This window comes from Pristiophorus japonicus, chromosome 4 (genome assembly GCF_044704955.1).
Source record: "Pristiophorus japonicus isolate sPriJap1 chromosome 4, sPriJap1.hap1, whole genome shotgun sequence".
NCBI classification, from domain to species: Eukaryota; Metazoa; Chordata; class Chondrichthyes; family Pristiophoridae; genus Pristiophorus; species Pristiophorus japonicus.
This window is the reverse complement of record NC_091980.1, coordinates 248206474-248228265: the sequence shown is the minus strand read 5'-3', so window position 1 is coordinate 248228265 and position 21792 is coordinate 248206474. Positions and strand designations below refer to the sequence as shown.

Genomic DNA, 21792 nt, shown 5'->3' with positions numbered 1-21792 from the left:
TTATTTCTTCCATGCGTTTGCGTATTCAGTTGGATCTGCATTTAGCAAGTAACATCAACATTAAAAACATTTGCCTGCTTTGAAAATCCCTGAGTTTACTGTGCAAAACCTTCCCTTCACCGTTTAAACATATTTATATATATAAATTGATCTCCCATGGGGCTCTACATAGGGAGTCAGGATGAAGTGCAATTTGAGGTCAAGTAGGGTTAGAGGGCAGTAGGATAATTGGAACAAGGCAGGGAAGGAGGGAGAATAGAGGGGGTTATGGAAAGGAGGGGAGAGCAAGAGAGGAGGGATAGAAGGGGGGGTGGGAGTGGAGGAGAAGAGGAGTTGAGGAGGAGGATGGGAAAGAAGAAACATAGAAACATAGAAAATAGGTGCAGGAGTAGGCCATTCGACCCTTCTAGCCTGCACCGCCATTCAATGAGTTCATGGCTGAACATTCAACTTCAGTACCCCAGAAGGACAGAGAGAATGATAGGAATGGTGAGAGGAGGAACGGGAGGGGTGGAGCAGGAAAAGAGAGAGAGCTGGAAGAGATCTAGAGCGAGGAGAGAGCGGTTGGAAAATATATTCAGCTTGGGAATCGTTAGGAGACATCCTTGGGGGGTGGAGGAGGGATTTCAAGGTACACAATGCTGCTCAATGAGGGAGTTCCCATTCACCAAAAAGTTGCTTATGTTGGGGATTGGTGAAGAAACATTGTACAATATGCTGCTCAGTGGAGTGGTGGGTAACAATTGCTGCATCGCGGTTTGAGGGAGGACCCAATAAAATGTTGCTTTGTAAGGGAAGCGTAAACAACTTAACTAAATTGTATTTAGTGGGGTGGGTAGTGGGTTGGAGCTCAGTTTGAAGTGGTGAGGGGTTGAATAAGAAACTTACTTACAACAATTTGGGGATGTAGCTTGGCATTGGACCAAGTTCAAAATCTGTCAGACCAGATTTTTAGGCCTCAGCTGGAGTACTGTGTTCAATTCTGGGCACCACACTTTAGGAAGGACATCAAGGCGTTAGACAGGGTGCAGAAGAGGTTAATGAGAAATGTGCCATGGATGAGGGACGGCAGTTATGTGGAGAGACTGGAGAAGCTGGGGGTTATTCTCCTTAGAGCAGAGACGGTTAAAAGGAGATTTGATGGAGGTGCTCAAAATCCTGAATGGTTTTGATAGAGTAAATAAAGAGAAACTGTTTCAAGTGACATAAGGGTTGGTAACTAAAGTCCACAGATTTAAGGTGATTGGCAAAAGAACCAGAGGCGACATGAGGAAACATTTCTTTATGCAGCAAGTTGTAATGTTCTGGAATGCACTGCCTGAAAGGATGGTGGAAGCAGATTCAAAAGTAACTTTCTAAAGAGAATTGGATAAATACTTGAAGGGAACAAATGACAGAGCTATGGGGAAAGAGCTGGGGAAATGGGGCTAATCAGACAGCTCTGCCAAAGACCCAGTACTGACACGATGAGCCGAATGGCCTCCTTCTGTGCTATGATTCTATGACAGTTGAGAAAGCAATTAATGACCCCCTCGAGTAAGGTTACCTATATAATGAACATCAGCCACAGAAGGATCCACCAAGTGGTTAGTGTGTTGAATACAGCTATTCCAGCGAATGTTACTGTGACACATTTAGAATGGAAATCAGTCACAGTATCACCTCCAAGTGTAGCTGGTACTGCAGGTTCATGCTTACAGTTTTAAAATGGATTTTTCCATAGACAAAGCCGAACATGCAAATTTTGAATGCATTTTTAGATGGAATATTGCAACCCATTCAACATTTTGATATATTGTAGATACATTTGACTTTTGTCTCTGCTTCAGGCCACCATTCTCCTACCTGCAGGACAGCCACATACCTTGTTCCCTTATTTCTACAACTGCTGCTCTTGAGCTGGCCCATAAGCGTGACTTGGAGTAAACCATCTTCCAGTTTTTTTCTCTCCCTCCTTGAATTAAAGCACCTACCCTGTACTTGGCACCCCTTCCACTTGGGGATGCCAAAATTGAGAACTCACCGTGGAGGAAAGTGCAGAAGCGGGCTGAGCCCCCTGCAGCACCAACACATTCCATCACTATGCCACACAGAATGCAGTAGCTTTAAAGAATACATAATAATGCTCACTATTAAGATGCATTTTTTTATTTCACTTTTTATTTTTTATTTCACCATTATTCAAACAAATTCAGTTCGAAGTTCACTGTATGGTTTCTACAAAGGACAGTTAAGGTGATATAAGTTGACAATATCTAGTTTAGTCTTCTCCAATATGGAACTGCTACCATGAGGTATCATCTCTAGCCACAAACTGACAAAAGCTGCCTGCCATGAGTGACAATAGACTGTATGATAGGCAGCAGTAAAACCAATCAAATCTGGGAGGAGAATTGGGAGTTGCAGTAGATTAGTGTGCTTTATGGGGAAGTACTAAAATGCACTGTAAATAAAGGTGTTTTAGCAGCTTATTTATCTACCCCCTGTGATATGCCTTATTGGCAATTCGGGATTGTGTAAATTTGGCAACAAAAACATTTGTATTACATAAAGTAGAATTTGAGCAGAAATTGGAGTGTAGCGCAATGGTTCTAGTTATTGGTGATCCAGTGCACTGTGCCACTGAATAGTAGGATATGTGCCAACCATTCCCATATATTGAATGCTATGAAAAGGGGTTTCTGAGCTCCCAGGAGGAGAAGGAAATCACTCCATGTAACTCCTAGAAACTGGCTCAAGAGTGGCAGAGACACAGGCCAAATAGCAGATGGAAAATGATGCAGCAAGACCCAAAAGGGGGGAGGGGCAGGACTAAATTTCAGGGGGAAAGTAAATAGAAAACTTACAATTACAGAGAAGTTCTCAATGTACAGTAAAATAACACAGAATAATATTAGCTATAAATATATTATGGGCTGGATTTTCAGGTTGTTTGCGCTCCGGGTCTCGCTGGGTTTTGACTCTCCGTGGCGAAAAATGGGATGGTGAGGTCTTTTGCGTTGGTCGCCATCCTCCGGTTGGGTTTTGCGGTGGTGCTTAGAAGCACCACTGGGAAGGGCCGCACCAGGTGTGCAACGGCTCTCATTGCAACACCGGCAGTAGTTTTGACAAACATCCGGCCCTTATGCCCTGAAACGTATCCCACCATGACGGATAAGTCTACTTGCACAAACAGAATTGCAGTCATTTCTCTGATTGGCTCTCCATTATCACACGACCTATTGCTAATTGGGCCCCTTGGAGGATAAGCCACACCCTGAAGTTTCTCTGGAATGTGTGAATGGAACCTCCCAGCCTACTTTGCACATTTTATCATGCATTTTGACTTCAGAAGTCAGAAAGGACACATCCGTCCCCCAGCCAAAGTGCCTTACCCCAGTGCAAGTGCATCCCTCCCCCAGCCAAAGAACCTTTACCCCAGCACAAGTGCATGAGCTTACCACCTCGGCCCCGCCCCCCCACCACCATAGATGGGGTATCGTATGCGGATTATTAAGAGGTTTATTGGGTATGAAGTGAATAGTGACAATATCGTGACTTCCGGATTTCATCCACTCCAATGATGTCCCTTGTAAAGGGTTGTAAGAATGTGATCCATCTTCCTTCGGTTCTCTCTCTCCCCTCCGATTTCCCCCCTCCTCCCATGTCTCTCTCCCTCTCCCTAGTCTCTCCCCCCCCCCCAGTCTCTCTCTCTCTCCCTTCCCCCCCCCCCCAGTCTCTCTCTCTCTTCCCCCCACCCTCCAGTCTCTCTCTCTCTCTCCTCCCCCCCCCCCCCCGCCCCCCGCAGTCTCTCTCTCCCTCCGCCCCCGTCTCTCTCTCTTCCACTCTTCTCTCGGCCGCCCGCCGCCGCTCTCGGCCACCCGTGGGCCCTCTTGGGGCCAGATGGATCGGAGGCTCGCCACTGCCCGGGCCTCGGAGCTGCAGTGGAGGCAACATAGTGTTGCAGAGCTGTTCGGAGGCGCGGCACGGTGGAGGCAACACGCTGGGGGGCGGAGTGGGAGACTATTTGTCCTAACTCTGGCTTCTGCACATGCGTCAGGAGACACATGCACAGAAGGGAGACTGAGTACAAATAGTTACTCTGCACGACGACCGCCAGGGAAAACACAGCAGTGCAGCCCTGCTGGTGGCGGTGAGGTAGATAAACGGTAAAAAAAAGTTAAGTTCCATTGTTTATTCATTTATTTTTTTGTAGTGACTTGTGTTGTGGTGGTATGGGTAATGTTTTTGTGAATTTTTTTAAAGGTTTTTTTCCCCTCCCAAGGTCTCCTCGGAACGCTCCCGGCCCCATACTTTAGTTGGTGAGGTTCCCAGTTTTGAGCCACAAAAGTCCTACAATGCCTCCCTTTGCGCTACAACCCTGGTGCAAGGCCCAGATGGCAAAAATTTCTCCACACAGTGCAAACGTTAGCCGGGCAGTAACTTTCCCACCCCGCCTCCGTTTTCGCCCCAAAAACGGCAAAACTGAAAATCCAGTCCTGTATTTCTAAAGCTTCGTATTGCCCAGTGACCTTTTAGATAAAGTAACTTGAATTGTAATATTCATTGCTTCATGTTGGAATCCCATTTCACGCACCTTGCAGACCCCACAGCTCCAGTACTACGGCATGTGTTTTCAGATAGCTGAGGAAATCTGTGGTAACGTGTTGAACTGTGAAACACATTGAGTAATCCAGGAGAAGATTAGCATTATTCCAGACAGCAGGGGTATAGAACATTGTAGGAAGGCCATACATCATAAACCTGCAACACAAAAGAAACCATTTGTTAAAAAAAATCATTACAATACACGTTTGACAATTGACAGTGTGAAACTCAATGATAAAATTGAAAATTTATAGTAAATGTAAGTAAATCTAATGTTCTGTTTTATAATATTGCTGAGAATTGATATTATCTTCCTTCAGATTTACTGTAAGTACATGGTACAAATATTTTACTGATTATAATGTAAGAGTAAAGCACATTGAGATGTGGAGAAACTGTTATGCAGATTCTTGTAACTGATTCAAATATCCCTCACAATCTGGTCATTCTTTTCCACATTTCTATTAATGGGGGCCTTAGATTCTTGTAATACCATATTTCCTGCTGCATTTATATCTTTACAATTTGAGTGTTAAATTTCCGTCACAGTCTGTGCAGTCTGTTAAGTGGCAAGTGAATATGACAGAAGAAAAACGTGATATAAGCAGGCGCAGAGATTTTTAAAAGCATCAAGAGATTTTGGAAATGGTTCCAATGTTAGAGTTGACAATACTTTCAATTCCAAGTGTAATTGTAGTTTCAATAGGAGCTATCCCACATGATAAGTTTTAGGTCACAACTGGGTTGTCCCAGGTAGGAATATAACAATTGGAGGCAATGTGCTTCTCTACAAGGAGAGAGAGAGAGACATTGGGTAAACCAGAAAACTTGATGAAGTTGGTCTACTTCAAGCCAGAATCTACTCTCTACAAAATTGAAGAGCTGTGGGTGAGCTGTTAGCCTTTAACAAGATTATGACTGGTTTAGAACTGCAAGAGTTTCTGGCCCTTAAAGCAGGCCTCAAGTTTCATGGCAGTAACACAACAATTGCTGAAACTCAATGTCCTGTATCAGTACACAAAATCAGTACAGAATACTAGCAATAGTGTTTCAAACAGCTTCTCCTGTCCCTATAGCTTTCTCCCAGATAGTGTCATTGTATGTAATTTTCTCTTTTCTGTGTGGATGTTTCAACAAAGAGCTAACAATCATTTGGTAGTCCAGGGCTGTTGGACAACACCATGACTAGGCTCATTTGTACCACAATATATTTTCCCCAAGGCTAGTGTGCTCCCAATAAAGGTCAAATTTTGGAGAGGTTTGCCTTTCTTTACAGTTGTTTGCAGCTCTACGTGTTGTTAGGTGATCATTGTTATACAATAGCTACAGCTATACAAAGCACCTGGAGGATTGTGTTCTGTTCTGGGTACCACACATCTTAGGAAGGATATATTTGCCTTGGACAAATGTGGCATAGATTTATTAGAATTATACCTGGACCCCAAAGGTTAAATTATGAGAAAAGATTTCACAAACTGGAATTTAGAAGATTGAGGGGTGATTTGATCAAAGTTTTCAAGATATTAATGGGAACTGATAGGATAGATAGAGAGAAGCTATTTCCGCTGGTTGGGGAGTCAAGGATTGGGAGTCATAGCCTAAAAATTAAAACCTGGTCTTTAAGGAGTTATGTTTGAAAACACTTCTACACACAAAGGGTAGTAGTACTGTAGAAGTTTAGAACTCTCCTCAGCAAACTGCAGTTGATGTTAGATCAATTGTTAATTTCAAATCTGAGATTGGTATATTTTATTAACCAAAGGTGTTAAGAGATATGGGGCAAAGGATTATGGAGTTAGGTCACAGATCAGCCATGATCTCATTGAATGGTGAAACAGGCTCGAAGGGCTAAATGGCCTACTCCTGTTCCTATGTTCATATGTTGTGCTAGGAAAACCTATGGCAAGAAAATGGTGTTCAAAAATGGAAAAACTTTGACTTAGCCAATAATGAATCAAATCTGGGAAAAATTCTTTAAATTGAACAAATTACAAAGATTGGTCTAGTAACATTATTTTAAATATAAAAATAAAATGCTGCTGGCTAATACTAATTACTATTACATCACATCTAATACATTATCCATTAAAAATAAAGGGCTCAATTTTTTAGCGTACTTACCCTAAAAGATGCTCCGTAAAAAAGTGTTCCAACTTTGACCACTGTCTGGCCTCTTCACTGCAGCTGCTGGGACGTCTGCACATGCGCAGTGGAGAATAGTGATGTCCGCACATGCGCAGTAGTGCTGCGAGTTGGCAATTGGCCATTTTTAAAGAGCTGCTTGTGTCTTCGTGCCAGAAAGAGTGCGTTAGGAAAATCACTGCTGAATGCCAGAAGCAGTGCGTAACTAAATGAGTTACGCTGGTGCAAATTAATTGGGGAAACTGGGGATTTTTCAGTTACGCAGGAAAAAGCAGCCTACTCCAAAAAAAACGGAGCAACTCCTGGCCAAAATTGAGCCCCAAATCACTAAATCACGACAAAGTCAGTAGCAGTATAAAAAGGTATTGAGATATTTGTGGGCTTCACTGATTCAGCTGATGGAAGTCATTCTATTTGGTAATTATTGTGTATTCAGGCTGAGTTTATTATGTCTATTCCTGAGCAGACCTAAATAACTTTTACATGAAAATGATCAGAGGGAAACAATGACAGGGTTTCATGAAAGAGGGACAGGTTTTCAATTTTCTATCATTTTAATACAATCTTCAGGAGGCCAAGGGAAAACTTATAAAAAGCTTATGTGTCTGATTTTGAGCTGCTAATTGGATTGAAACCTCAGGTGTTTGAAACCTTTGTGTGCCCCTAGTGTATGTAGATGAAAGCTGGGATTTCTCACCCAATTTGAACTCCTCTGCTGCTGTTTCCTCGGATCCATTTCACTCCTAAACACAGACTAATCTGCATTTGAAAGTCCATACGTTTTCCCAACAGATTATCAGGATCAACAACGACAGATTCCTCTCCCAATGGACTAAACAGGGAATACACATACATCAAATTAGTTGCCTTTTCCTCTTTAAATGCAGCTTCTCTCAAGTGCTCACTTTTCAAGTGTCACCAGTAGAAAGGAATGGGGTGACTGGAAAGGGCTTTGTCTCCACCCGTGCAGTTTTGATACAAATTCTGCTTTGAAATTCTGGCTGAAGGAGAATCTTTATGAAGCCTATTTCTTCATCAAAGAAAATTCAAGATAATTACCATCTAATGTAGCGATGGATATCTCCAAGTATAAATGATAATTTTTGCACCCAAAAAAGTATTGGGTACTAAAGTGCGAGAAATACAAGAGGATCAAGAATAGCTAATCCACAGAATTACATAGAATGTACAGCACAGAAACAGGCCATTCAGCCCAATGGGCCAATGCTGGCGTTTGTGCTCCACATGACCCTCCTCCCACCTTTCTTCCTCTAATCCTACCAGCATAACCGTCTAATCCAACCTTTATTAAATTGCTTGATGTCTTGCATTAGCTTCTTTCACCTGGAACTCTTGCAAAATGCCTCTCTTGTGATACTGCTCAACGCATTCAACTATCTTAAACTTTTCTGCCGCTCCTTAGCTCTTGCAGGCACACCTGACTGGGTACATTTTGCAAGTCCCTGTGCTGCTTGCATCTGAAGACCTCGAGTTTCTGACTTGCACTTGCTGCATGCGAGGTCTTGTTAGTGCCGCAGGACCTGGCATCATTTGCCGTTTGGTGTCCAATAACAAATACCTTTCAGTTCATTTAAAACACTAATCTTATTTCAGAGCTAAGGTAACATAGATACACTGCTGAAGCATCACTCGATTAGGTTACTGAGGGGTATTCAATCTCCTCAATCCATCTGAGCAAATTTGTGACAAGCATGGGCATATTACTGAATAGAACTCACTAAAATTAAGATATTCTCAAGTTATTTTCCTTGAATTTTGTTGTAGCTCAAAACAAAAAACAAAAATTGAAAGTAAAAGTGAGAACATGAGACCAAGCAGTAAAATTCAAAAGTAAAGTTAAGTTTCCAGTTACTATAACCATGCTTGTGAACATTTATGAAAACTTCAACAGCTACAGATTTCTAACAAATGAGTGGTTATTTTACAAGGAGTACACATTTTACTGTATTGATAGCATGGTCACATTATCCATCATGTCTTACACAGCTACAGTAATAAACATTTATATTTTAATAGTCTTCTTAAGTAAACCTGTTCTCCAGTTTATTTTGCAATGATAGTTAGACCCAAAGTGCTATCAGAACCAGGCAGCATTGAGGTTATTACAGTTATTGGGAAAATAAATCAGAAGTTCTCAAAATTCAGATCTATTGGACGTGGCTGTAGTCCAGATGACCAAGAGAATAGGATGGTAGTAGACATTCTAAGGGACAAAACATTTCTTAGTACATGCACAATACCATGTTATCTTTCAATGCCTATTGTATTAGATACCAATTACTGGGAAATGTGCGTGTTTTAAGTTGTAATTATATCTGTTCAGCGACTGTGCCCATTGTCTCTGGCAAACTGCTAGTGCATATAAATCCAAGTTCCAAGCGAATCTATTTATATGGGTCTATTTCTCGGCACTATAGGGTACTCATACCTGGTTGCTGAGTAAGGGCGGTGATGGGGAAGGACTGTGTCTGATTCTTACAATCTAATTCAGGCTAGCAATTCAAGTTCTTGATGGTTTAATTAGGAAAAAGGAGGTGTATCCAATCCCTTACAATGTAGCGAGAACTGATCCCTGCTAATGTAGTACATGGTATACATTTTAGTCCTGGCAGCCCAGGGAATGTTACTTCCCCTCACCTGAACGATGGTCTAAAATTCTTAATTGTATTTGGAGAATCCAAATTTATCCAAACAAAGTAAACCTCCATCATGCCTATATATCCTGAGATTGGTGTCGTAGGAAGAACGTGGCCATAATTACGTCAATTCCTGATAAATAAATATTCTTTCCTTGAATTTCTTCACTCAGAGGGTTGTGAATCTTTGGAATTCTCTGCCCCAAAGGGCTGTGGATGCTGAGTCTCTGAATATATTCAAAGCTGAGATAGATAGATTTTTGGAGTCTAGGGGAATCAAGGGATATGGAGATTAGGCGGGAAAGTGAAGTTGAGGTCGATGATCAGCCATGATCTTATTGAATGACGGAGCAAGCTCGATGGGCAGTATGGCCTACTCCTCCTATTTCTGATGTTCTTATGTTCCATCAGAAAGAGAAAACCTCCGATCAGTGTGGGCCAGATTCAAACTCGGGTGCCAGAAGGGAAAGGCAATCATCTAGCTAACAGTGCAATCCAATTTACTTTTATAATCCTCGTAATGTTTTTAAAAAATTGGTGAAAATATTATTTATTTAAATCACGTTAAGTGTGTTAGCTTTTTGTAGTGGTGTTTTGAGCTTACTCGCCACTTGGTGTGCAGGGGAGGAATCTGATCTGTATAACTGCTTCTTCTTTTCCTTGATAGTTATTAACGTCCACCTGGTCTTCATAAGCTATGCAATACGCCAAGGTTTCCAACCACACATGGGCACTGCAACACATTTACACTGGTTCATGTTGGTAGAAAAATGGCACAATGACGAATTACTTTGTCATTTTTAAACATGTTACCCGAGAGCTAATAATGTTGTCACAATATTTATGTTGATTACAGTTGTAAATGTTTCTAACTATTGGCAGTAAAGTTGATGTAAAATCATAACACTCGAAGTGTGTGTTACAAATTTCAGGTCTGCTCCAGATATTCTCTTGGGTTGAATGCTTTGGGTCACTCGTATAAGCAGACATCACATCTCCTATACCTGAAGAGTAACTTTACTCTATCTAGTTAAACAGTAGCATGACCCAGAGTAACAGTAAGACACCTCATTGTCTGCCCTGGATTGTAGGATCTCATGTGCCATGAACTTGCTTCTATCTTTGAGAAGATAGACTAAAAAGCACTCTAGTGAGATGAGACTGGTCATGAACCAACAAACTGATTTATTTTAAGTGAAAGATATGGTAAAATAGGAGACCGTCTTTTATTTATTTCCTCCCATTCTTCACAACATTAAAACAATAAACCATGCATCACCTATTGCCATTCTGTGCAGAAACGTACTTACAAATTAACAATTTTTGTACTAACTGGCACTAGCTTTCGAAACCAAGACCTGTCTGCCACTCTCACTATTCCAGACTTAAACTGCTCCAGACTGATTTAGAGAGAGGGACAGACAAAGCTGACCCTGAACCTTCTCGCAGCTCCATGTGTTGAGATAAAAACAGAAAATGCTGGAAATACTCAGCAGGTCAGGCAGCATCTGTGGAGAGAGAAACAGAGTTAACTTTTCAGATCAGTGACCTTTCTGACAAAAGGTGATCAACCTGAAACGTTAACTCTGTTTCTCTCTCTCCACAGATGCTGCCTGACCGGCTGAGTATTTCCAGCATTTTCTGTTTTTATTTCAGATTTCCAGGATCCATAGTGTTTTGCTTTTGATCTGCAGAGCTGCCAATCAAAGCTCCCACTTTAAAGGAGAAACCTCACCCTTGATATGGAGGCTCTGGCAAATAGTTCTAAAGTTGCAAACAGCTCTGGAATGTGCTTAACAGTTTCCATTGTCTCAAAACTGATGTGATATGTGAGAATACACACCTCTGAGATGGGGTTAGTTCATCTGTATTCTAGCCTCTTGCACACCCACGATTTTAATCACTCCACCATTGGCAGCTGTGCCTTCAGCTGCCTGGGCCCTGCGTTTTGGAACTCCCTCCCCTAAACTGCTTCTCTACCTCTCGTTCTCCTCCTTTAAAACACTCCTTAAAACCTAACTCTTTGATCAAGCTTTTGGTCACCCGTTCTAATATCTCCTTATGTGGCTCAGTGTCAAATTTTGTTTGATAATGCTCCTTTGAAGCACCTTGGAACATTTAATTACAGTAAAGGAGCTGTATAATTGCAAGCTATTGTTGTTGATATTCTAACAAATTTGTCTGAAGTATTATCCAGAAATCCTGTACATCTCTGGGAGCCAACCTTTTGGGAACTGAATCCAACATCATAGCAATATCATAATACAAATTAAGCCAATATCCCTTTGAGGCAAAACAGATGACATCTCAAAAAGTTACATGGGCAGTAATCAATAATAAGGTAGATGAAAACATCATACTCTCGCAGTATGTGCTCTCTGATTTTTACCTCCCAAGATGCAAGGTCTCAACAGGATCCCAGAATGGATCTTGTTCCATCTTATTATGTACTGTTCCATTTTCTAGAAAGTGCTGGTAAATATCTTCAATTAAAAGCTTTCGATCAGTGAACTTGTCTCGTGGCCAGACCTCGACCTTGAAATAAACCAATACCCGTTTTGTTTTTCAGTCACAGGCACTGAACACAAAAACAAATATAGCCTGGAGGAGCGTAATGGTTTGATCAAGTATGGCATGTAAAAGATGAACATGCTCGTCCAGAAAACTAAACACAAAACAAATAGAAGTCAGATTCAAAGTTGAGTAGCAGGCTCCCTTTTCTGAAGGACATTAATGAATCAGTCGGGTCTTTCCAACAATCTGACAGCATGTCATGATTTTTTTTTCTGTGTCAGCCCACAAATGACCAAATTTATTGAATTTCAATTCACAACTTATCATGGTGGCATGTGACCATATGACCTCTGCGTAGCTAATCGAGTACCTTAACCAGTATACTAATGCACCCACATATAAGTGCTGTGTAGTGGGAGTGAAAGAATGCGACATCATATCCATTAGTCCTTATATGGAAAACTCCTGATCTTCGTCTTGGAGATGTTGGGCTGAGGTGAATTGCATTGCTACAGGGAGGTAGGAAAATGCAATGCATGAGTCACTCTGAACTTCTACACTGACATCTGGCTCAGTATGGAATTGGCAGAGGCCCGATCTGTCAGATAAGGAATTGTAGGCATGCCAAGAAGACCTCCAGACAGAAGTAAAAAAAAAATAGATGGAGTATATGTTCACCCTTGCAGTACAATGTAGTAAATTACGCAGCAGTGTTATTCTTACTGCAGGAGCAGACAGATATAAACAATATTTGAATACATTTGGCATGACTCTTTTTCCTAATAACTCAGGGCCACCACACTGAGTGGCACAGCAGTTTACATGGTACTATCATACCTTACGCCCTGCCACACTACTGACTATGCACTGGTTTTACTGCCAGTGTTAGGTGCAGGTAAAAACTCACAATTTGGTGATTCATGAATTTGAGGTCCAATTTTTTTTTTTAAGATTAAAATACAAGTGCAAGTTTTCATTCTATGTCCTTCCAAGTATTTACTTTTTTATTTGTCCCGAGACAGTTGGCAATGCTGGAAAGACTGCATTTGTTGCCCATCCCGGGTTTCCCTGAGAAGATGGCGTCGGCCTTTTACGACTATGTGGCTTGCTAGGGAGCATTAGAGTCAACCACATAGTGTGAGACTGGAGGCATGTGAACAGGTCAGGCCCTGTGCTAACATACCCACATAATTTAGGTAGAATATTATGCAACATTTAGTGAACTTCAGTACATTTTTAGGAAAGAATGTTTCATTAATTTGATACTACTCAAATCACACATCTGGAAAATATATTAATACAATATTCAGATTAAATTTGCATCAGCCTGATTCAATTAGATTTGAAATCCTATATGAACAGAGTATTACTTAGCATTGCTTATACGCAGCTGCTGCTGATGTGACTTACCTGTTTGGCTACCTTGTTTGTTACCTTTACAATAATTTCTTTTTCTAATTCCTCTCCCCTGGCATCTGTTGATGTCAAGTTTTTCACCTCAAGCTCGAAGGTAACAGCCTTTGGAAAGACAAAAATGCACTAATACTTCGCTATTGTATTGAAAAAAATCTCGCCACCATTCTAAACCCATTTTCTCTCCCTTTTTAGGTGCGAGGTGCTCCTGCCATTCCAAGGGTGCAAATTGGGAAGGTTAGGTGCTCCCAGGCCTCCGCACCCTACATCTCTGTGATTGACCACTGACAGCCATGCAAGATGGCATGGATTGAATTCCCTGGTGATTCCTCCCTCCCTTGTGGCAACAGGTTGTTCCCAGCTTGGTGTACCCATTTTATATTCGTGTATTCCACTACCTCAGTACATCCCAAGGCACATTACAGCAAATGAAGCATTTTTGACGTGTAATCACTGTAATGTAGGTAACATGGCAGCCAAGTTGCATACAGCAAGCTCCCACAAACAGCAATGAAAATTATTGGCCAGATAACCAAGAGAACTCCTCTACTCTTCTCCAAATAGTGCCCTGAGATCCTATATTTGAGAGGGCAAATTCAGTTTAGACTAATCTGATAGATGGCACCTCTGACAGTGCAGGATTCACTCACTGTCAATGTGGATTATGTGCTCAGGTTCCTGGAGTTGTACTTGAACCCACAAGCTTCTGACTCGGGCGAGAGTGCTACCCACAGAGCCACAGCTCAGCAGAGAAAAGGTGGACAGAATTTTCCCATCAAAAAATGGGTTGGTTAGGAGTGTGGAGGCAATTAAATTGTTAAAAGTGGGATTTCAAACCTAATTCCGCCTCCAAACTGTCCACTTCCGTTTTTTGCCGGGGGTGGGGTAACCGTAATTGAAATATTGTAATGACGCTATAAGCCTCTATTTTTACCTCCATTTTGAATTTAACTGCATGTGAGCGGGTTTCACACAATTCGGGAAACCTGGCAGTTCAACCGAGATGGGGACTGCTGCATCCAGGAGGTAAGTGGATTTATACCTACCTCCTGGATCCAGGGTCCCGACCTAACCCACCCCTGCAATTGGAGACCTCACCATGAGGCCTCTGATCACCCTTAGAGGCCTCCTACACCCCACCAATGATGATGATGAGGCCGTCCACAATCCTCCACCACCGCCCCCCCCCCCCCTGCCTCCGATCCCTCCCTCGATCCCTGATCCACCCCCTGTGATCCCCGACCTCCCTGATCCCTGATACCCAGCCAATCCTGCAAACTCCCCGCTGATTCTCTCTCCCCACTCCCGATTCCGGACCCCACTCCCACCGACTGTCGCCCCCCCCACGATTGCCGAGCCCCCTCCCCCACAATTCCCCAATTGACGATGCTCCCATTGATTGCCGGCACCCCCTCCCAATTCCCAATCCCCACCCCCGCCAAAACCAATACCCCATCTGTAATCCCACCCCCAAACCGTCCCTATCCGCAGCCAGATTGACTCTCAAGTTGGCTGGCTGCTGGCAGGAAACTGAGGCATCACATTCAAATTAGGCCCTGCCGGCGTTTCCTGCCCACCTTGGACTACCCCCGCCACCCAAACAAAATTCCGGCCACTATATCTAGAGACACAAATTTGCACATAGCATTGGTCACAGTTCTCACTATATTGAACACTTTGTGGGTAATTTTAACCCCCAAAAACAGGTGGGTTGGGGTTGAGTGAGATGTAAAAATTTTACAATTTCACACCCCACCTGCCCTCCTCCGGGTTCAACAGAGGAGTGACGAGAGGCGGGTTGGCCATTTAAATATTATAATGAGGCTGAGAGCAACGGGCTGTGCGGCCCATTCAAAATACACGATTGCTTGCATGGTTTTTCTATTTAGAAGCTGGCATGCTGGCTGCACGGGGCACCTGGAGAGTTGTGCGGCTGAGTGTCCATGCAGCTGAAAGGGAACATGGGGTGGGAGCCTCACATTTAACCAGTCCCTGCTGCACGGTTTTCCCGAGCCTCGGGCAACTCAAGAGAGGCGAGGACGGCTTCGGGGAAAAGCTAAATGCCCTCACAGCTCTGTTTGTGGCCCAGGAGGAACAGGACTGACCCCCACACTTACATGCTTCCCTGGAATCGGACCACCCACATCAGATACCCCTCCATCCAAAGAGTCCCGCTCTCAGTTGGGGATTGGACCATTCCCCGGCATTTAGGGTTAGGGTTAGGGGATTCGACTCTTCCCTGCCTGTCGGGATCAGATCTCGCCACCATCCCATCATGCCCAGTAGCAGTTGCAGGCTGGCTCCGAACCTGGGGCTGCGGCCTGCTCCAGGCTGCTCTCGCCCGACTGGAAGCCAAGTCTGTCAATCAAGCTGACTTCCAGGGGCGGGGGGAAGGGGGGGAAATCTGTTTTTAAAAAAAAAAAAGAAATATGTACGCTGTGGGGTTAATGGGGAAATCCACACATTCGGGTTTCCTGACCGACTCTCTGCCCGTCTGCTCGGAAAACCCGCCCGTCAATATCGGGGCCTTTATTACAGTATTACATTTTAATGTTATAAAGTATCTTTAAATAAGGGAGAGAACATATAATTAGTATTATAGAATAACTAATACCAATAAAAGAGTAACATGCACAAGAATGTTGCTCCTCTGCAACCTATAATCAGTTTTTACTTCCCAACCTGTAGCTTTATTGTGGGCGGCAGAGTTGAGCTCCACGGAGCTCCCCAGCAGATTTCATTGCTGAGGCAGGATTACAGGGTCTTAACTGTAGTCACAGGAAATGTGCAAATATACCTTGTTAAGTTCTTCACTTATTTGGTTTGCTTGAGCCACCATAGGCATGATTGCTATGAAATCATGAAAAATTCTGGTCAAATTAGGATCCAGATTTTCTTCCCGTTTTCCACCTGCTCCTAAAAAGCACAAAGTTTGATGTCAAAAGATAAAAGGGATTGTTCAGTATCTATGTAAACTAACTACGAAAAAGAACAAGTGGAAAATGGAGAACATGTGAGAATTTATACTCAGGCCTGTAACTGAAGGAAGAAAATCCAATTTATGTAGCATTATAACAAAGGATTTAGAAACTAAATCATTCGTTGTTCTGTATTTTATCTCATTTCACTTTATTACCCAGATTGAGTCAAATTTACAAGGAGTTAGATGTAGTCCTTACTACTAGGGGGATCAAGGGGTATGGCGAGAAAGCAGGAATGGGGTACTGAAGTTGCATGTTCAGCCATGAACTCATTGAATGGTGGTGCAGGCTCAAAGGGCCGAATGGCCTACTCCTGCACCTATTTTCTATGTTTCTAAATCAATAGCCTAATTCTTTGTAACTGACTATGGGGGAGAGATTGGGTGCATTTGCCCGTCCCGTTAACGCCCTTGGCAGCCGTTAACAGGTGTAAACGACTTTGCGACTGCGCCACTAATGACTCCCGCTAAATTCATCGGGAGTTTAGCGGCACTACAGCACTGCACCCTGATCGCCTGTGCCTGGAGATCGTGACATCATCGCCGTGCACATCGCCCCGTTAGCACCCCGGCACCTAATTTGGGTTTCGCCCCCTGAAACTGCACCGGGCAATAACAGCGATAGCTTCAGGGGACACGTAACAGGCTGCTACCGGGGTGAAAATTAAAGGGGTGGGGGGTGGGTGGTGGAGGGGGGGGGCGGGGGGTGGCCGGCTGCTGCTGAAAAAAAACCTCCCGGTTCGCTTCCCACTCCGGTGCCGCTTGGTCACGGGGTTGGTGCCGCCATCGCTCAGCCCGACACTGCTTGAGTGCCGGGCTGGTCATAGAAACATAGAAACATAGAAAATAGGTGCAGGAGTAGGCCATTCGGCCCTTCTAGCCTGCACCGCCATTCAATGAGTTCATGGCTGAACATTCAACTTCAGTACCCCATTCCTGCTTTCTCGCCATACCCCTTGATCCCCCTAGCAGTAAGGACCTCATCTAACTCCTTTTTGAATATATTTAGTGAATTGGCCTCAACAACTTTCTGTGGTAGAGAATTCCACAGGTTCACCACTCTCTGGGTGAAGAAGTTCCTCCGCATCTCGGTCCTAAATGGCTTACCCCTTATCCTTAGACTGTGACCCCTGGTTCTGGACTTCCCCAACATTGGGAACATTCTTCCTGCATCTAACCTGTCTAACCCCGTCAGAATTTTATATGTTTCTATGAGGTCCCCTCTCATTCTTCTGAACTCGCGTGTTACCCCTGGATCCAACAGGTAGGTGGGTTCTTATTATGCAGAGTATGCAGCTTGGGCCGTTCCCTTTAATTCAGGGAAGAGGCCCTTGTATGCGGCAGAGCTGCACGGCCCAGTGCGTAGCGCTGCTGAGCCGTGTGCCCTGCTCCCACGCCAGAAAGGAAGTGGAGCACTTGATTTAGCACTCCACTTCCTTTTAGGGGCGGTAACCCCGATTTATCATGAGGGGCAATACTTCTGCACCTGGCACAAAGTCTCACGCCTCACGAGTGTTACTGCCCTCAAACAGGGCGACAACGAATTTCTAGGAAAATATTCTTACTGCACACCTGAACCATGTGTACTCCTTTGTTTGAAAAGCATCACTTTGACAATACCTCCAGAAGTGAAAACAAGAGCAAATTTAAATAAAGTAAGGCACAGGGCATCTAAACTATTTAGCTGGTAGCTGTGCAGTAAATGTACTTAGCCACTCAGATTTATGCATGGAATCTTCCATTTTTTCACTCAATAATTTCTTTCTGATGGCATGTCGCATTTTTAATCATTGCTTTAAATCAAAAATTAGATCCCTTACCCCAAAAAGTTACCATGCAGTAAAAACACCATTATAATATTGTGTAAAATGATTTATTGACTTAAAACAATCTGGAAACCAAAGTTTACAAGAGCAAGTAGTACACATGAGTATGGTGGAGGTCCTGAGGAGGTGGAGCTCGGGTTTATGAACCAGCATGATTCTACTGAGCCATATGGACCAGAAAGATTCCTAGTTTAATCCCCAGTCTGTAGTCAGTCAGCTGATCTTAAGAACATAAGAAATAGGAGCAGGAGTAGGCCATTTGGCCCCTCGCGTCTGCTCCACCATTCAATAAGATCATGGCTGATCTGATCATGGACTCAGCTCCACTTCCCTGCCCGCTCCCCATAACCCTTTACTCCCTTATCGCTCAAAACTCTGTCTATCTCCAGCTTAAACATATTAATTGACCCAGCCTCCACAACTCTCTCGGACTGAGAATTCCATAGATTTACAACCCTCCGAGAAGAAATTCCTCCTCATCTCAGTTTTAAATGGGCAGCCCTTTATTCTATGTCCCCTAGTTTTAATTTCCCCTATGAGTGGAAATATCCTCTCTGCATCCATCTTGACGAGCCCTCTCATTATCTTATAAATTTAATAACCTCTCATTCTTCTGAACTCCAGTATGTATAGGCCCAACCTACTCAACCTATCTTCATAAGTCAACCCCCTCATTTCCAGAATCAACCTAGTGAACCTTCTCTGAATAGCCTGCAATGCAAATATATCCTTCCTTAAATACGGAGACCAAAATTGTACACAGTACTCCAGGTGTGGCCTCACCAATACCCTGCACAGTTGTAGCAGGACTTATCTGCTTGTATACTCTATCTCCCTTGCAATAAAGGCTAACATTTCATTTGCCTTCTTAATTACTTGCTGTACCTGCATACACATTTTTTGTGTTTCATGCACAAGGACCCCCAGTTGTCTTTCTGTACTGCAGCACTTTGCAATGTTTCTCCATTTAAATTATAATTTGCTTTTCCAGTATTTCTGCAAAAATGGATAACCTCATATTTTCCCACATTATACTCCAACTACCAAATTTTTGCCCACTCACTTAACTGTCTATCCCTTTGCAGATGTTTTGTCCTCCTCACAACTTGCTTTCCCACCCATCTTTGTATCATCAGCAAACTTGGCTACATTACACTCGGCCCCTTCATCCAAGTCATTAATATAGATTGTAAATAGTTGAGGACCCAGCACCGATCCCTGTGGCACCACAATATCACTGTTTGCCAACTGGAAATGGCCCATTTATCCCGAATCTCTGTTTCTGTTCGTTAGCCAATTCTCTATCCATGCTAATATATTGCCCCCAACCCCATGAGCTTTTATCTTGTGCAGTAACTTCTTATGTGGCACCTTATCGAATGCTTTCTGGAAATCCAAATACATCACATTCACTGGTTTCCCTTATCCACCCTGCTCATTACATCCTCAAAAAACTCCGGCAAATTTGTCAAACATGATTTCCATTTCATAAAACCATGCTGACACTGCTTGATTGAATCATGCTTTTCCAAACTGTAATGTATGTACATGCTGTTTGTAGCCACCAGATGGTGTCATTGTTGGAGGCCACTGAACAGCACGAACATGGTGCTGCTCAGGTATAAAAGACCAGCCATTTTGTGAGCCAGGCTTTTTGGGACTAAATAAAGCACAGACAAGGTCATACCTTGTTCAGTTAAACAGTACTCAGTTTGAACCTTTATTGCATACATAACATTTGCCGACGAGAATACAAGAACCTTTGTTTGCAAAATGAGTATGATTGGATTTTTCGAGCGATTCGTGGAGGGAGAAGACTGGGCAGACTTTGTGAGCCATTTGAACCAGTACTTCGTGGCCAACAAAATGAAGGGGCTTAACGATGCAGATCGGTGCTGGGACGTGTTCCTCACTGTGTGCGGTTCAAAGATCTACAGTCTGATAAAGAATCTACTCATGCCTAGTAATCCAACAGAGAAAACGTACAAGGAGTTGTGTACATTGGTACGGGAGCACCTCAAGCCAGACGACGGCATCATCATCTCGAGATACAAGTATTATACACACATTCAATCGGAGGGCCAGAGTGCGGCGGAATTCGTTGCTGACCTGAGACGTCTAGCGGGACCGTACAAGTTCGGGATGGAGTTGGCAGACTTGTTGCGGGACTTCTTTGTTATCGGTATCAACCACGAGGTGATCCTGCGCAAACTTCTGGCGGTGGAGGAGTTGGATTTAAAAAGGGCCATCCAGATCGCTCAATCATGTATGACGACGGATAGGAGTTTAAAGCAAGTGTCAGTGAAGAATCAAACCTCGACAAGTACTGTAGATGCGATTGATTCGGCGTTTGGCAGAGCGGCACATGGCAGGGCCTATCCGGCTGCGTTCGTGAAACCTGTGGCTGCCCAAAATCCACCAGTGGGAATGTATCCGACTTCTCTGTGTTGGCGCTGTGGGGGAAATCATCAGCACCAGCAGTGCCGATTTAAGCAATATAGTTGCAAAGGCTGTCTGAGAGTGGGGCATCTCCAGTGCAAGTGTCCGCAGATGAGCAAACGAGCTGTGACACACCATGTGGAGGATGAGAGTCAGACTAGCGCAGATCCGGATACGCAATCAGAGATGCCAGAAGACTATACTCTTTCATAACCAAGAGTAAACCAATTTTGATTAATGTGAAGTTTAATGGGATACTGGTATCGATGGAACTGGACACTGGGGCGAGTCAATCGATCATGAACAAGAGGGCATTTAATAAGCTGTGGGATACTAAGACTGTGAGGCCCAGGCTGAGCCCGGTTAATGCCAAGCTGCGCATGTACACCAAAGAACTGATAAAGTTGATTGGCAGTGCACAAATTAATGTGTTGCATAATGGTGCGGTTCAGGAGTTACTGCTGTGGATTGTTCCAGGCAATGGCCCAACGCTGCTCGGCAGGAGCTGGTTGGAGAAAATCAGATGCGACTGGAATGACATAAAGGCGTTGTCATCGGAGGAAGATACATGTGCCCAAGAATTGAGCAAGTTCCCCTTGCTGTTTGAACCGGGTATCGGCAACATCACGGGAGCCAAAGTGCAGATCCACATGGACTCAGATGCAAGACCCATCCATCATAAAACTCGGCAGTGCTGTATCATGGGGCCAAGTTTCAGCCTGAGTTGCTCCTGTTTTTTTGGAGCAACAGGTTTAGAATGGAGTATCTTAGAAATTGCAATTCTCGGCATTTAGTTTGCTCCAGTTCTAGTCAGTTAGAACAGTTTCAGTTTGGAACAGATTTTTTTTCAAAAGGGGGCGTATCCGGCCACTTACGCCCGTTTTGAAAGTTTAGGCAGTGAAAACTTACTCCAAACTAACTTAGAATGGAGTAAGTGTAGATTTTTGTACGCTCAGAAAAACCTTGTCTACACTTAGAAAATCAGGCGTAGGTTACAAATCAGGCGTAGGGAATGGGGGGGGTTTAAAGGGAAGTTTACAAACATTAAACACTTCAATTTTACAAATAACGAGCCATCATCAATAATAAATGATAAATCCATCAATAAATCAACCAATAAATCAATCAAAAAAAATTAATAAAAAATAAAATTTAAAAAAATCAAAAAATAAAACATTTTCTACTTACCGACTGCAGCACCGGCAGTCCTCCAACAGCGTGCTGGGACTCCCCC

At 43.3% G+C, this 21792-nt stretch overlaps 1 protein-coding gene across 1 annotated transcript in view; it reads right to left on the bottom strand.

Annotated features, from left to right (window-relative positions):
* Positions 1-2923: 2923 nt before the first annotated feature.
* LOC139262757 (kinesin-like protein KIF28) overlaps positions 2924-21792 on the bottom strand; it is a 118330-nt gene continuing 99461 nt past the window's right edge. The window contains exons 15-21 of the mRNA XM_070877909.1: positions 16111-16229; positions 13311-13418; positions 11776-11921; positions 9991-10119; positions 7427-7561; positions 4577-4743; positions 2924-3159 (exon numbers count right to left, since the gene is read on the bottom strand). Coding sequence (XP_070734010.1) covers positions 2924-3159; positions 4577-4743; positions 7427-7561; positions 9991-10119; positions 11776-11921; positions 13311-13418; positions 16111-16229 — 1040 coding nt within the window. The remainder of the gene's footprint in view (positions 3160-4576; positions 4744-7426; positions 7562-9990; positions 10120-11775; positions 11922-13310; positions 13419-16110; positions 16230-21792) is intronic.